General features: G+C 54.0%; 1 protein-coding gene across 1 annotated transcript; it reads left to right on the top strand.

Annotated features, from left to right (window-relative positions):
• Positions 1–681: 681 nt before the first annotated feature.
• Positions 682–13,236, top strand: LOC138825867 (collagen alpha-1(XIII) chain-like). Its single transcript, XM_070020503.1, has 3 exons — positions 682–1,496; positions 13,059–13,128; positions 13,217–13,236. Exons 1-3 carry the CDS (start codon positions 1,218–1,220, stop codon positions 13,234–13,236), a joined length of 369 nt encoding a protein of 122 aa, XP_069876604.1. The 5' UTR covers positions 682–1,217.
• The last annotated feature ends 342 nt before the right edge of the window (positions 13,237–13,578 follow it).

The raw sequence follows: 13,578 nt of genomic DNA, 5'->3' as shown, positions 1-13,578 counted from the left end.
GCCAGTTCTGCCGCCCACACCCTCCCCCGCCCCGCCCCGGTTTATCTTTTCACTCGGGGAGGAGAGCTGTGTGGCTGGCAAATCCTCAAGACTAGGAATGCAGAGCCCAAGACCAGGGTGAGAAGTCAGCATTAGTGCAATGATGGCAGAGTTTCAGATCATTCTGTTGGAGATGGGGGAGGTGGGGGGACGAGAGAAGTTCATGCAGGCGCCCTGACTAGATAACTCAGCCGTGTGCCGGGTGGGGAAGTGGGGTGCCAAGTGTCGGCTTTACCAGCTCATGGGCGCAAGGTGTCACGACTTTGGCGACGACGAAACGAGCCCTTGGTGTGAATTTGGGGAAAGGGAGAGAAGCGCAACCCCCACTTTTTTTTTTTTACTCCACCCGGGTTCCTGCCTATAAATAACCCCGATGCCACTTCAAAGAGGAATAAGAGCGCTGAAGAGGGGTTCCCGGGGCGGCGGGACGGGGCCTCAGGGGCCCCGGAGTACACCACGCCCCCCATCCCAGGCGAGTTTGCATAAATAAACAAATCCAAGCGCCCCCCCCCTTCCCGCGCAGTGCTCCCCCGCGGGCGGCGGAGGAGGAGTGGGGAGGAGGAGGAAGAAGAGGAGGAGGGGGGGAGGGGGCGGGAGAGATTAGTTTGGGAAGTAGCACGAATTGCTCATCCGATCCGTGCAGCCACAGCGGGTGTGTCAAGTTACACAGGCGCCGGAATCGGCCTGGGCGCTGCTCCGCCGCGGCCACGACCCACCTCAGCCCAATGGGGCCCTCCACGCGCGCCCCTCCGCCCGGGGACTGAAACCGGCTCGCCGGGGACACGCGAGACACCCAGAAGGGCCGACTGGGCGACACCCGCTCGGGGATTCTGCAGACACTAGAGGGGAAAGACGGGCGGATTGCCGGCCAGATTCCCCCCACCCCCGACTTCCCCTGGACTTTGGAACGGTCTCCGCAATAACTTTTATTTTTCTCACTTTGGGGTACCCCGATTACAGCTGATTGTGATTTGGGAGGGGCTTTCTCTACCACCACCCCCCTCCTCCTGAGATTTTTTTTTCCCCCTTGCTCTTGGCCGCCGGGAGTAAAGGAAAGGGGGCGTTTTCCAGCCACACAAGCCTTTTCTCCCTCCTCAGTTTGGATCGCACCCTCTGGCGCCGGCTCGCGCCTTTATTTATTCTATTTATTTATTTATTGGTCCTCCAGAAGCGAGGGGATGGTAGCGGAGCGCGCCCGCGGCCCCGGGGAGCTGGGCGAGCCCCGGGCGGTGGCGGTGGCGGCGGCGGCGGCCGCGCGGGCGGAGCGCTGCGCGCGGCTGCCCAGCCCGGGGTCGTGCGGGCTCCTGGCGCTGGCCCTGTGCGCGCTAGCGCTCAGCCTGCTCGCCCACTTTCGGACTGCGGAGCTGCAGGCCCGGGTGCTGCGCCTGGAAGCGGAGCGCGGGGAACGGCAAATGGAGACGGCTATTTTGGGACGAGTCAACCAACTGCTGGACGAGGTCTGTGGCTCTTTGTTGCTGGCTTTGATCCCTCCCCGCGGCGCCCCCTCGCGCAGCCTCCAGATTCTCTCCACCAGCCCCGTGCCCACGGGCGCCCCCACGATCCGCGCCGCGCGGTGCGCCCTGGCTTCGCACGTGCTGTCTGCGGGAGGTGTGGGAGGTCAGACCCACGCCCGCCCCAGCGCCAAGGACCCCCGAGCGCCAGGTCGGGCTGCGTGTGACCACTTGGCGACGCTGCCTCCAGCGCTGGAAGAGCCCTAGGTGCGCCGGGCAGGTGGAGGAAGGCCGGGCTTTCTGGGGTACGATGGCAGATGAGCTCCACTTCGCGCCCTTTGGCCATGGCCCGCGTGGGGTGAGAGCCTCTCGGTGCCCCAGCAGAGGAAAGCAGACCTGGAGTCCGGGGACAGAGGCTGGCTGAGCCCGGTTGGTCCTCCCGGACCGTCTCACGAGGATCCATGGTGCCTGGCTTTTATGGTTCCATTGAGAAGCGGGGTGAGAGATGGAGAGTCATTGAAGGTCTCTGGGGGCCAGAGGAGGCAGGTCTTACAGGGAGTGGTGTCCGGGTCCCTGGCGCACGCTGCCCCGGGCCACTAAAGCCCATGAATGGGTCCCCTGCCTGGCTCTGCTATCCTTGAGCTCAGATTTGCCTGTACTTGTAAACTGGTTTTCTCTGGAATACGCCCCAACAGTTTTGTTCTGGAAAGGGGATGGTGAGTTTTCTCCCACTCCCCAAGTTTCCTTGATGCCAGGTCGACTAAAAGCTACTAATACATCTCTGACCCATGACAGTGCTGGAATTCATGAGAAGTAGGCATCTTCCCTAGAAAGAAAGGGTACTCTTGACACCCACCAGAGGAAAGCCGGGACCTAGAGGGATACAGGCTGGGATTTACTGAATTTGGATAACAAAGATGAACGACTAGGGCCCAGGGAGGGAGGACAAGTGGCCAGAGTGGCAGAAATCTGGGAAGTGGTCCTGGAGCAGGCTGGCCATAGAAATCATCTAGGAGAAGCTTGATATAGAGTCTCTTACTTAGCAGAAAGTGTATGGAGCTCCCAACCCTAGGTTTTATCTGGGTCTTCCATGCTGTGCCACCTGGGACAAATACTCTAACCTCTCTGGATGGAAGAATGGCTGAGGCAGTGGCGAACATTAGAATCTAAATCCAGTGGTGCTGGGTGAAGAGCTAGTTTAACAGGGTGCTTCCAGTTCCTTTCCAAATCCGTTCCTCTGCCAGGGCAGTTCCCTGGGGGGTAGTGTAGGGTGAGAATCATGGGCCAGAGCAGAGAGGTCACCCACAGAGCAGATCACTGGTACTGGTGATGCCCCATGCCTGCTGCTGCCAGCTCATTCCCACGCTTCTCAGGGCCCCAGGGAATCCAGAGGGCTGGGTCAGGCCATCCATGGTCCCTTGGGCCTGGGGCAGTCTCTGGGCTTCCCTGTAGCAGCAGGCAGCTTTTGATGGCTGGCTGGGTGTGCAGAAAGCACTGGCTGAGTAGTAAGAGGGCAGCAGGTATTTTCCCAGGTACCCCCTGAGCCTGGCTCCTACAGGAGCAGTGGCTGCTCAGGGTCACCTAAGCATCCTCATTCTGTGTGCTATCCTCCTTCCACTGTGTTCTGCCATCATTTCCTGAGGGCCAGCTATGGGTTGGGCACTGCAGGAGACACAGTTCTACCCTGCTCATTGTAATGGAAAATGGACAGAGGAAAAAAAAAACCTACAATCATGAGAATGTCTTACAGACAATGAGGTCTGATGGTGGTAACAATCTTGGTGGGCTTCCTGAGGAAGTGACTCTTAAATAAAGATTTGAAGAGTGAACAGGATTTTGCCAAGAGAAAAAGGGGGTGAATGGGGGACTTTGCATTGAGGAGCTGAAGGGCAGCTTCTGAAGCAGGAGCCAGAGGGAGGGGTTTGTCCAGGGAACTGAAGGAAGGCCAGAACTCTGGTTGAAGATAGGCCTGACGAGAGCTAGACAGCCCACATCAAGAGGGTGTTTTAGGAACAAATCTACATAGGGGTAATGGGGAGCCATCAAAGAATATTGAGGAGAGTACTTATTTCCTTAGAGTGAGCGTTTGAGCCAGGTACAATGGTACCTCCCTATAATCCTAGCACTCAGGAGGCTGAGATAGAAGAATCATGAGTTCTAGACCAACTCACATAACTCAGCCAGACCTTGTCTCAGAACACAAGTTAAAAAGGGCTGGAGGTATGGGCCAAATAGTATAGTGCTTGCCTACTATACTCTACAGAAAAGGTCCTAGCTTCCATCCCCACTATTGCAAAAAGGGAGGGGCACTCTCAAGCAGGTGAACCAGTAAGGCAGAGGGTATCCCCACCCAGGGTAGGGTTGGGGAAGGGCTGAAAAGAGTCACTAGACATAGTGGCTATAGGGGTGACACCTGGGGCAAAAAGGGAAGGTGATGGAGCTACAGGGAGGAAGCTGCCCTGTGGGTGGAGCCTGGCCTGTTGGATGGGGTCCGAAGTCCTGAGGCTCTTGGAGACATACTCTAGGCCCTTCCAATCCCAAACAGTAGGCAGAGGTCAAGTGACTTACTACATCTAAGTGGAATGGAGTTAGGGGTTGAGTTCTGCAGGCCCCCACCTGCTCACGTCCGGCGCTCAGCATCCACTCTGGCATGGCAGACACAACACCTGCACATTCTGGCAGAAAATTGGGTCAGCTCTGCTCTAGAGCAGCTTTAGTTCCTGTCGTGAAGTCCCCAGAACTCATGAAACCCACCCTTGGCCTCTCCTTTCTCAGGCCATTTGAAGAGAAGAGAGAAAATGGGTAAGAAAGGAGAGGGAGACAGAGGCCCACGCAGGGAGGAGGGGGTCAGTTCTGTGACATGCTTGTGCAAAGGAGCTTCCTTATGCACACACAGGCAGCTGGGAGCTGCCTAGACTAGGGAGCTGCCTAGGAGGCCAAGGCTAGATTCTCAGGTGGCCTAATGCAAGCTGGGCCATCCTGACACACTTTCGGCTTCCCTATAGATGGCAGAGGAGGCAGAGGTGCTGGGAAGCACTACCGCTGGTGATCATACTCTGAACCAGAGGATGCTTAGGGAGGGCTTTGGGGCCAGGAAAGCCATCCTTAAGGCACATGAACCTGAGCTATACCTTGAAGGAAGGAGGAGGCATTGGAAAGGGCCAGGTTGGGAAAGCGCAGCCTGTGCAATGTCCTGAAGGCAAGAATCCAGACATACAAGCACCCTGAGGGCAGAGATGGTGTCTGTTCAGGAAGATGGTACTGGAGGAAACATCAAGCTAAGGGGACTCCAGTAGGAGAGGGGGCTTGAGGCAGACTCGCCAGCAGTGGATCTGAGGGGCCAGGCCTGGAGAGGAGGACCGGGGGAGCTGGAAGTGTGGTTTCCAGACTTCAGCTGACTTTCCCCCCCCCCCCCCGCATCAGCGCCTCTCTCCTGCTCTGGGACTCTTAATGAGCACTCCAGCTGCCTGTTATTTGATTTTCTTGCTGTGAAGAACGAAACTGGAATGTCCCAAATGTAGAAAATCAGATGACACCTAGGACTGGGCAGCAGGGGTGGAGAAGGAGGGAATGGGGTCAGATAGAATGGGATCCATGTTGGAGTCCCATGGGGAGCAGCAGAGACACTCTGAGGCCTCCTCCAAGAGTTTAGGGGTGCCAGGCAGTCTCCCATCCCTGATGACAATGGTGCGGCTACAATGGGAGTGTCACGCTTACTGATGAGGGCCATCATCCAGGGAGCCATAAGTGGCTCCAGGATTATTCTCTCAATCCCCGATACTTTCCCAAGGGACTAGCATGCTTGTTGCCCCATTTTACAGATAAGAAGACTGATGTCACTGTCCCTCCCTCCCACCATCTGTGATTCATCTGGGCATTGAGGGATCCCTGGGAAAGGAAGTAGCTGAAATTTCCAGGCTAAGATGTTGATGGACTTCAGGCAGATGAGTCCCCATATCTCTAGAAAGGGGAGTTACAATAGGAACATCTTGAAGCTGTAGGATGGAGACAGGGGTCTTTATGGTGTCTGAAGAGAGAGATCAAAACAGGGACTGACAGGCTGGGGGCTGAGCTGCTGGGTGGGGGGGCCGATGCAGGCTCTTGAAAGGAGCAGGGAATGGACAGGGTGGATAATTGTGCTGGGCTACAATTCAGGGTGCCTGGCGCCCCACAATGCTCATGGGGCTACAGTGACGGTGCTTAGGATCACAATGAGGTGGCAGTGGAGCCCTGGTGTGTGCTGAGTTGCCAGAAAGCCCAGGAGGTTTAAGGAAGGTCAGCTCTACCGCTGTGTTTTCTAAAAGACAAAGCCAACTGAGGGTTTGGCACCAAGGAGAAGTCTAGAAATCTTTCTTTCTGTGTTTTGTTGTTGTTCATGGGGTTGTCTGTTTTTGTTTTTGTGGTCTTTGTTTCTGTGGTAGTGGGGATGGAAGTCAGGGCCTGGCTGGCACATGGTAAGCAAGTGTTGTGCCACTGAGCCACACCCCAGCCCCATCTTCTACCTTTTATGATGGTTCCCCTTTCCCTCCTGAAGCTTGTTGCATCTTCAGTGAGCAAAGTTACTCCAGAGGGAACTAAGGCTCAAGGTTAGACGGACTGGGGTCCCCAGCTTTCATGGATAAGGACCTCCACAGTGACTATCCTTCTTCCTGCAGCCAGTACTGCATGTGCCCTGGACACAGAGTCTCTGAAGACAAGCAGAAGGAGGCAAGGGGCTGCTGGCAGCCAGTGCCTCTGAGCCATCAAAGAGCAAGAGCAAACTGCACACAGAGGGCCAGAGAGGATGGGCCACTCGGCTCCTGTCCCTCCATCCCTGGAGGCTGCTGTGGCTAGAGACCACTTGAGCTGGGCTTCTGCCTGTCCAGCCTCATCCATTCCATACCACCCCTACCTCCTCCCCTGGAGGCACTCTGCTCATGACTCCCCAGGCCCACTGCTACAAGCTCTCCCTGGCTGCCCAGCCTCTTCAATTTACAGCAGGGAGACCTGGCTGCTGCCATAGGCTGCCCTGTGGCCTGGGCTTCCGCCACCCTAGGGACTTTACAGCCACAGCCACCTGCCAAGCTGCAGGTGCTCTCCCGTGGATTTCTGCATCAGGTCATGCTCTGACTAAGTGGACAATTGGGCCGGCCAAGAAGATTGACATCAGTGTGTCCGAACTGATTATTACAAGTCTGGCTACACACACCTTACTACATCTTCCAGCTCCACCTCCCCTGCCCCTGACCTGCACACACACCTGCTCTTGCCCTTCATCAGTGCCAGTCCTGCCTCAAACCCAAGCCTGTCTTTCTCCTGCTTCTGCCCACTCTGTCCCAAACCTCTTATCATCCCCACAGAAGTCAGGGTGGCCTTTATACAATCACATGATCTCCCTTATTCAAACTAAACACTTTGGTAACTAGACATTGCACTCAGACCAGAGTCACATCTCTTTATGATCTGTGGGGCTTGTGAAGGGCCCACTCTTTGCCATCCTCTCCAGTGTTTCACGATACCACAGCATGGTGCTAAATTTTGGAGTCTAGATTTTGGAGCCAGATTGCTGGTTTCAAATCCAGCTCTTGTGAATTAGTGGTTTGCGACCTGTCTCTTTGACTTCTGTCTGTCTCTCAGGTTGTATCTAAAATAAGAGTGATGGTAATAAAAGTATCTCCTGCTATAAGAGTTGTTGTTTGCAGAATTTCAAAAGTCAAAACAAAGTCCTTTAAGGGCCTGGTACTTGGGTCATAGATATTTTAATCTTGAAAGCCCCACCTGTCCCAAATATGGAATAGAGAGCAGAGACGATGGTCCTGGGTTCAGATCCTGCCTCTGGCCTTCCTGGATGGGTGCCATCTTGCAAGTTACTTCTTTCTTGCCTCAGGAAACAGGTTGCTCCGAGTGCTAAATGAATAGTTGTATGCGAGATGTTTGCCTGATTCCTAAGAAGGGCATTGTGGTGCCAGCGTGGAGTCATTCTCCTGTGCCCAGGTCCTTACCTGGTAGCTTGCCCTGTGTCCTTAGTTCAGCTGTCACTTCCCCTGTGATGAGCGAAACCAGTAGTCTGTGCCCATGCTTGGTTCTCAGTCACAGTTCTGCTAACAGCGGCCGCTTTGCATTGACATTTGGGTTTGTAGACTGCTGTGTACTGCTCCCTAGACTCTGAGCCAATGAGGATGGCCTCCTGCCTGCTTCTTTTGGATACCCATGTCCAGCACTCCACACTCTAGACATGCAGCAGGTGCACCCAGCTGGGGAAAGGAGGAAGGAAGAGAATCAGCTTCCATGGGGAACACTGAGTTCTTGGTCTGAGGGTCCCTGTCTCATCTAGCAGCAGGCCCAGAGATAAGCTCTGTCTTCTGAGATCCCAGAGCTCCAGGGCTCAGTTCGAAGCAGGCTCTGGAGCAGCAGGGTCTTGGGTTAGCTGGAAGGAAGGACTTCCTCAGACTAAAGCTGGGGTTCTCACAGAGGCATGTGCCTCCTTTCCCTGCCCTTTCTGAACGGTAGAGCTTGGGCCACATCTGTCCAAGGTTCTGAAGAAGCAGGGAGGCCGAGGTAGCACATAGTATCCGGTGCACCCTCAGGCCTCTATTTCAGGGCCTTGAGAGTCTGTGATCAGGCGCCAAGTCTATTGCACAAAGAGAGCTGTGGAAGGAGAATGAAGACAGCTCCCTGGGCCTTCCATGGCTCCCTCCCAGCCCCCCAGTGTTCAGGCCCCCAAGCAGCCTGTAGTCCAGTCTGGGTGGGTGTGGACTGAATGTCTGAATTTCCTCCGGTTTGATTTCACCCTACTGAGCTGTCTGCGCCCTGAGGCGGGTGTAGCGGGTGGCAGCTCATGGGTATGTTGCTTTAAGAAACGCCTCCTGTGGGCCCAGCCCTCTTGGGTGGTCCCTGGGTTTGGCCAGCAGCACTAAGCAGCATGGGCTTCCTCTGAGCTTTCTTTCCTTACTAGAAGACCCTCTCTCCATCTATAGCCCACCCACTTCTGCCTCCGCCTGACCCCAAACTCCAATTGTCCTGGGACCAAGCCTAGAAGGTAGACCTAAATGTAAATGGCTTGGGTTATGTGAACCAGAGACCCCAGTTCCAGACTACACCTTCCACACCTGGCCTGGTCTCCAGCCCAGAAACACATACACTGAGAAAAGGGCTCTGCAGAAGGCATCAAGCTGTTCCAGGTCAGGCACGTGTGCAAGAGCACAGGCTTGGACACCTGCTGTGATGTGGTCATGTCCATGGGCACCTCCTTCTCTTGCAGCTTCTGGACCTTGGAGGCATAAGGCCTGGCTTCAGCTGGGACCCTTGCTTGCCCCCTCCATCTTGGGGAAGTAGCGAGGAGCTAGGTTTCTCAGGAGTGGGGAGGGTAGAAAGAAGAGGGCACTTGCCCCCTTCCCTGTGGTGGGGCACCCGATGCCCCCAGGGACCCTGCCTGCGTCTCAGTGGCAGCTCGGGAACAGTAGTGGCCTTCACCAGGCCATGGAGGATACCACGGCAGCCAAGCAGGTGGCCAGAGTCTCTGTTGAAGTCCTTCCACCTTCCTGTGCAGTCTAGGAAATGTCATTCCCATCTTGTGGGAATGAGGACATTGAGGTACTGAGGCATTCTGCCTCTTGCTTCACACAAAGCGGGGATGTTGGGAAGAGACCACAGCTGAACCCTGCCATGTTAGCTCAGGCTTCTACCCCATCACCAAGTCCAGCAGTGATACATGCCACGTCAGCTTGAGGGCAGAGGGCATCGGTGCCCCAATTCAGTCCCCGGGGTCGCTGAGTTCTAGTAGGGATCATACCAAAAATTAATAGCCAGGCATTCCGAGATCACATGTGTAATCCTAGCTACTCAAGAGGCAGAGATTAGGTGGATTACAGTTCTAGACCAGCCTGGGCTAAAAGGTTGTGAGAGCCCCACCTCCACCCCCTTCTCAGCCAATAAGAGCTGAGCATGGCAATATGAAATTATCATTCTAGTTTTATGTCAGGAAGTATAAATAGGAGGATTGAGATCCAGGCTGGCTCTGGGCAAAAAGTGAGAACCTATTTCAAACAGCTCACCAGAGCAAAAAGGACTGAAGACATGGCTCAAGTGGTAGAGCACCTGCCTAGCAATCATGAAGAGCTGAGTTCATCAGGTAGGTCTGTGCGCCATCAAAAAATTAAATAATAATAAATATTATGGTTAAATGATTGATTTTTTTCCCTAAAGTGCTTAGCACAGTGCCTAGTCTAGTGTGCGCTCTGTGTATAAGCACCTCACTGATGATCATTTTAACATTCCAGCATTTCCCCGGCTCTGCCACTGTTGAACTTACTCCATCTCCACAGTAGTACTTAGAGGTGGGCAGGGGGCATAACCCTATTTTGCAGGCTTCTCACATGACTTGGACTCAGTCCATGGATAACCCAGGCATAACGGGGCAGCTGAGCCCCTTTAAAAACTCTGAAGCTGGGATGGGGAGGGAGTGACCCCTAAATCCTGGGCCAGGCTGGAGCTGAATTCTCTGTGGGAGAAATGGCCACCACTCTTTGATACTGATACAGGCATTTTAAGCTGCGAACCCATCAGGGGTGATGTTTCAGTTCTGGCCATTCCAGGAGGCCCTGGATGCCAGCGGGGAACAGGAAACCTTCTCTACCCGGTGTGGTGGGATCCATCCTAAGACTACCCAACCCCAGCTCAGCCTCAGTCTCGGATACCCACAGGGGCTGAGCTGTTGTCTGGAGGAGGTGATGCTGACTCTGACATTTCCTGCCTTGTATTGCACACCTACCACATGGCAGGCCCTGTCCTAAGCAGCGGGGAGAGAGCAGTGCATAACAGAGCACAGTATCTGTGTTCTTGTGGAGCTTCCCTTTGGATGATTGAGGGAGGCAACAAGTGAGATAAACAAGAAAAAAATTGAATTGGAGGGGCTGGGAAGGTGGCTTAGTGGTAGAACGCTTGCCTTGCATGCCTGAGGCCCTGGGTTCGATTCCTCAGCACCACATAAGCAAAAAGAAAAAAGCTGGAAGTGGCGCTGTGGCTCAAGTGGTAGAGTGCTAGCCTTGAGCTGAAGAGCTGAGGGACAGTGCCCAGGCCCAGAGTTCAGACCCCACGACCGGACCCCCCCAAAAAAATGAACTGGGGAGGGGATGGGAAGTCTGGAGTTAGGATGGCTCATCTGAAGCTCACAGGTGGATAGTTAGGAAAAGAACAACCCAGGCAGACAGACCATGAGTGCAGGCTGACATGGGGTGACAGACAGAGTGGCCACCCTGGCTGAGGATGGCAGCAGGGGTAAGGGTAGAAGGGGAAGGGGGTGTGCACTGGAAGGTATGGGAATCATTGGATGAGTGTTTTGTTTCCTGCCAGTTCTAAGACTGGAACTCAGGGTTTCAAGCTCCTGCTTAGCTTTTTTGCCCAAGGTTGACATTTTACCACTTGGGCGATAACTCCACTTCAGCTTGTGTGTGTGTGTGTGTGTGTGTGTGTGTGTGTGTGTGTGTGTGTGTGTGTGTGTGTGTGTGTGTGTGTGTGTATGTGTGTATGTGTGTATGTGTGTGTGTGTACCACTTGGGCGATAACCACTTCAGCTTGTGTGTGTGTGTGTGTGTGTGTGTGTGTGTGTGTGTGTGTGTGTGTGTGTGTGTGTGTGTGTGTGTGTGTAACTAGAGAGTTTCACTGGACTTTTCTGCCCAGGCTGCCTTGGAACCCTGATCCTCAGAGCTCAGCCTCCTGACTAGGATAATAGGCATGAGCCACAGGTGCCAGCAATTCAGGTTTTAAGTAACTGGAAGTTACAGTTATGTCACCTGGGCATGGGCTAGAAGCTCAGACAGGCACACAGCTGGCAGTTTGTGCTAAAGCTGCACGGTGATCTCCAGGCTGGAGGTGTAAAAGTGGAGATGGTTTAGAAGCCACAGAACCAGGTGAAGTCTGGGTCTAGAGGGGAGAGCAGAGGCCTGTGACTTGCAGCATCTTAGCATCCAAAGAACCAGGGGAAAGCACCAAAAAGGAACAGCCAGGGCCTTGAGAGGTAAAGGAAAAGAGTGCAGTGTCCTGGGAGCCAAGTATGTGAGGTTCACAGAGGATGAGCAGCCAGCAAAGGATGCCACAGGCCAAGACTTGGACAAGGACTGGCCACCAGATTTAACAACATAGAGGGTGCTGGTCCCTGAAGGAGAGCCTTCTATGGGGTAGGAAGGGAGAAGAGGAGGAGGGGAGAGGAGAGGAGGGACAGAGGGAAGGCTGGCATCCAGGAGTTTGTCTAGAAAGAGCACCACCCTCAGAGAGAAGCTATTTTCTTTCTCCTGATGGGAAGAATGGCACATTTGCACAGTGATTGCACTAGGATGGTCAAACCGCAGCTCAGCCCTTTGGAGCCTGTTTTGCAAACCCCCTTTTTATGGGACCGTGGCCACACTGATTTGTCTCTGAATCATCTGTGGCTGCTTTCGCCTACCACAGAACTGCTGTGTCGCTGTGGCAGGGGCTGTGGAACACATAGGGCCTAAAATACTTACCAGGGACCTTGAAGAAAAGCATACGCTGGCTCTGAAAGAGGAAACGGATCAGACAAGAGGACTGGGGACTTGCTGATATGACATCTCTAGATTAGCTTCTACAGCCTGCAAGCCACTCAACAATAACTTTAAAAAGAACTCTGGAAATTAAATGAAGGGACTACTAGCCTCTAACTCTTCACTGGAGTCAGAGAATGTGGTGCATTCTCTTCTTGGTTGGGCAGCTGTGGGGTCCTCACCTGTGCCACAGTTCAATAGCAGTTGATGTTCTCTAAGGCCTCCTAGGTGTCAGTCATATCCTTGATGTATATCAACCTTCCTGGCCCTCTCAGCCACCAGGGAGATCAGCCAGGGTCTGAGCACCACCTATGAACTTGGGGCGATCTGGCTGCAGAGGTGCCCCTGTCCACTGTGCTAGTGAGCCACTTTGTAGCAAGGGTCACCATGAAAGGATCCTATGTCAGGCCTGCAGGCTCACAGAGGTGTGCACATCCCCATGCATGGCCATGCTGCATGGGCCTGTCCCCTTGCCACTAACCACGTGGCAGCTCCTGGGGAATGGGGTATCCTACCTCCTCGCGATCTCCAAGGTTTGCTCAGTGGCTTGAGCTGTAGGGGAAGATGCTAGAACCTCCCAGCCTTCCTGCCTTCGCTCCTGCCTACCTGCCCAAGCAGGTGAAGGACACTAGAACGGAAGGCTCTATCCTTGCCCCAGGATTCCCCATCCAAGAAGGAAAATAATTAGCAGATTGCTGAGCAGAGCATGTGGCTGTGTGCCTGAGAATGGGGTACAGGAGGTGGCCACTGGTTTGCAGGGCCCCGTGCTTTCTTTAAGAGCTCCTCGAAGACATCACATGCTGAAATTGCCATGCTAGGTCTGCTCTGCTTCTTACTACCCAGGCGCCTGGTAGCCAATGGAGGGCCATTAACTGCCAATCTTTGATCCAGGAGCTGTCCCCCTGATAACCCCATGTGGCCCCTCATCCCCTCTCCCCTCCTTCTCCACCAGCCCACACATGCTTTCTAGTGTTTCTTAGTGTTTACGAGCTCCCACATAGTGACTCCTCTTGTCTGTCTCTTTGTGCAGAAATGGAAGCTCCACTCACGCAGACGCAGGGAAGCCCCGAAGATGTCTCCAGGATGTAACTGCCCACCAGGTAAGGAGGCCACGGATGGATGAAATTGGCATCTCTAGGACAAGTACTGCAACCAGAGGTCCTTCTCTGTGGTGTCTGTGCCCTACAGGGGACCTGATTCTCACTTGAAAGATGAAAATATCTGTATCTGGTAGCGGCTGCTTTCCAACATTTACTGATAGGCCCACCTGTTCCCATGCATCCAGTCATCAATTGTCCATCCATCTGTCTATCCATCCATCCCTACCTGTATCTAGCCATCCAGCCATCACAAATTCATTCAAGTATGTGTTCATCCATCTATTCATTTACAAACTTTTCCTTGGGCCTGGCACTCTTTAACTCGTGGGATAGTGAAACCAGATAATTTGATGGATGTGGCCATAGTTTGAAAATCACAGCCTGTTATGCCTTACAAGAGTAGGGTCCCAACTCACTGTGCTCACTTTTGTACTCCCAGTCCCTGGCCCA

This window comes from Dipodomys merriami, unplaced genomic scaffold (assembly GCF_024711535.1).
Source record: "Dipodomys merriami isolate MVZ:Mamm:240054 unplaced genomic scaffold, mDipMer1.0.p SCAF_14, whole genome shotgun sequence".
Lineage (NCBI taxonomy): Eukaryota > Metazoa > Chordata > Mammalia > Rodentia > Heteromyidae > Dipodomys > Dipodomys merriami.
This window is presented reverse-complemented; position numbering and strand designations above follow the sequence as displayed.

What these genes read in the sequence shown, in the direction of transcription:
- LOC138825867 (XM_070020503.1), top strand. Translation starts at nt 1,218, where the DNA reads ATGGTAGCGGAGCGCGCCCGCGGCCCCGGGGAGCTGGGCGAGCCCCGG. An exon ending in TCAACCAACTGCTGGACGAG is followed by an intron (nt 1,497 to 13,058) that starts GTCTGTGGCTCT and finishes CTCTTTGTGCAG; the next exon opens with AAATGGAAGCTCCACTCACG. An exon ending in AGGATGTAACTGCCCACCAG is followed by an intron (nt 13,129 to 13,216) that starts GTAAGGAGGCCA and finishes TGTGCCCTACAG; the next exon opens with GGGACCTGATTCTCACTTGA.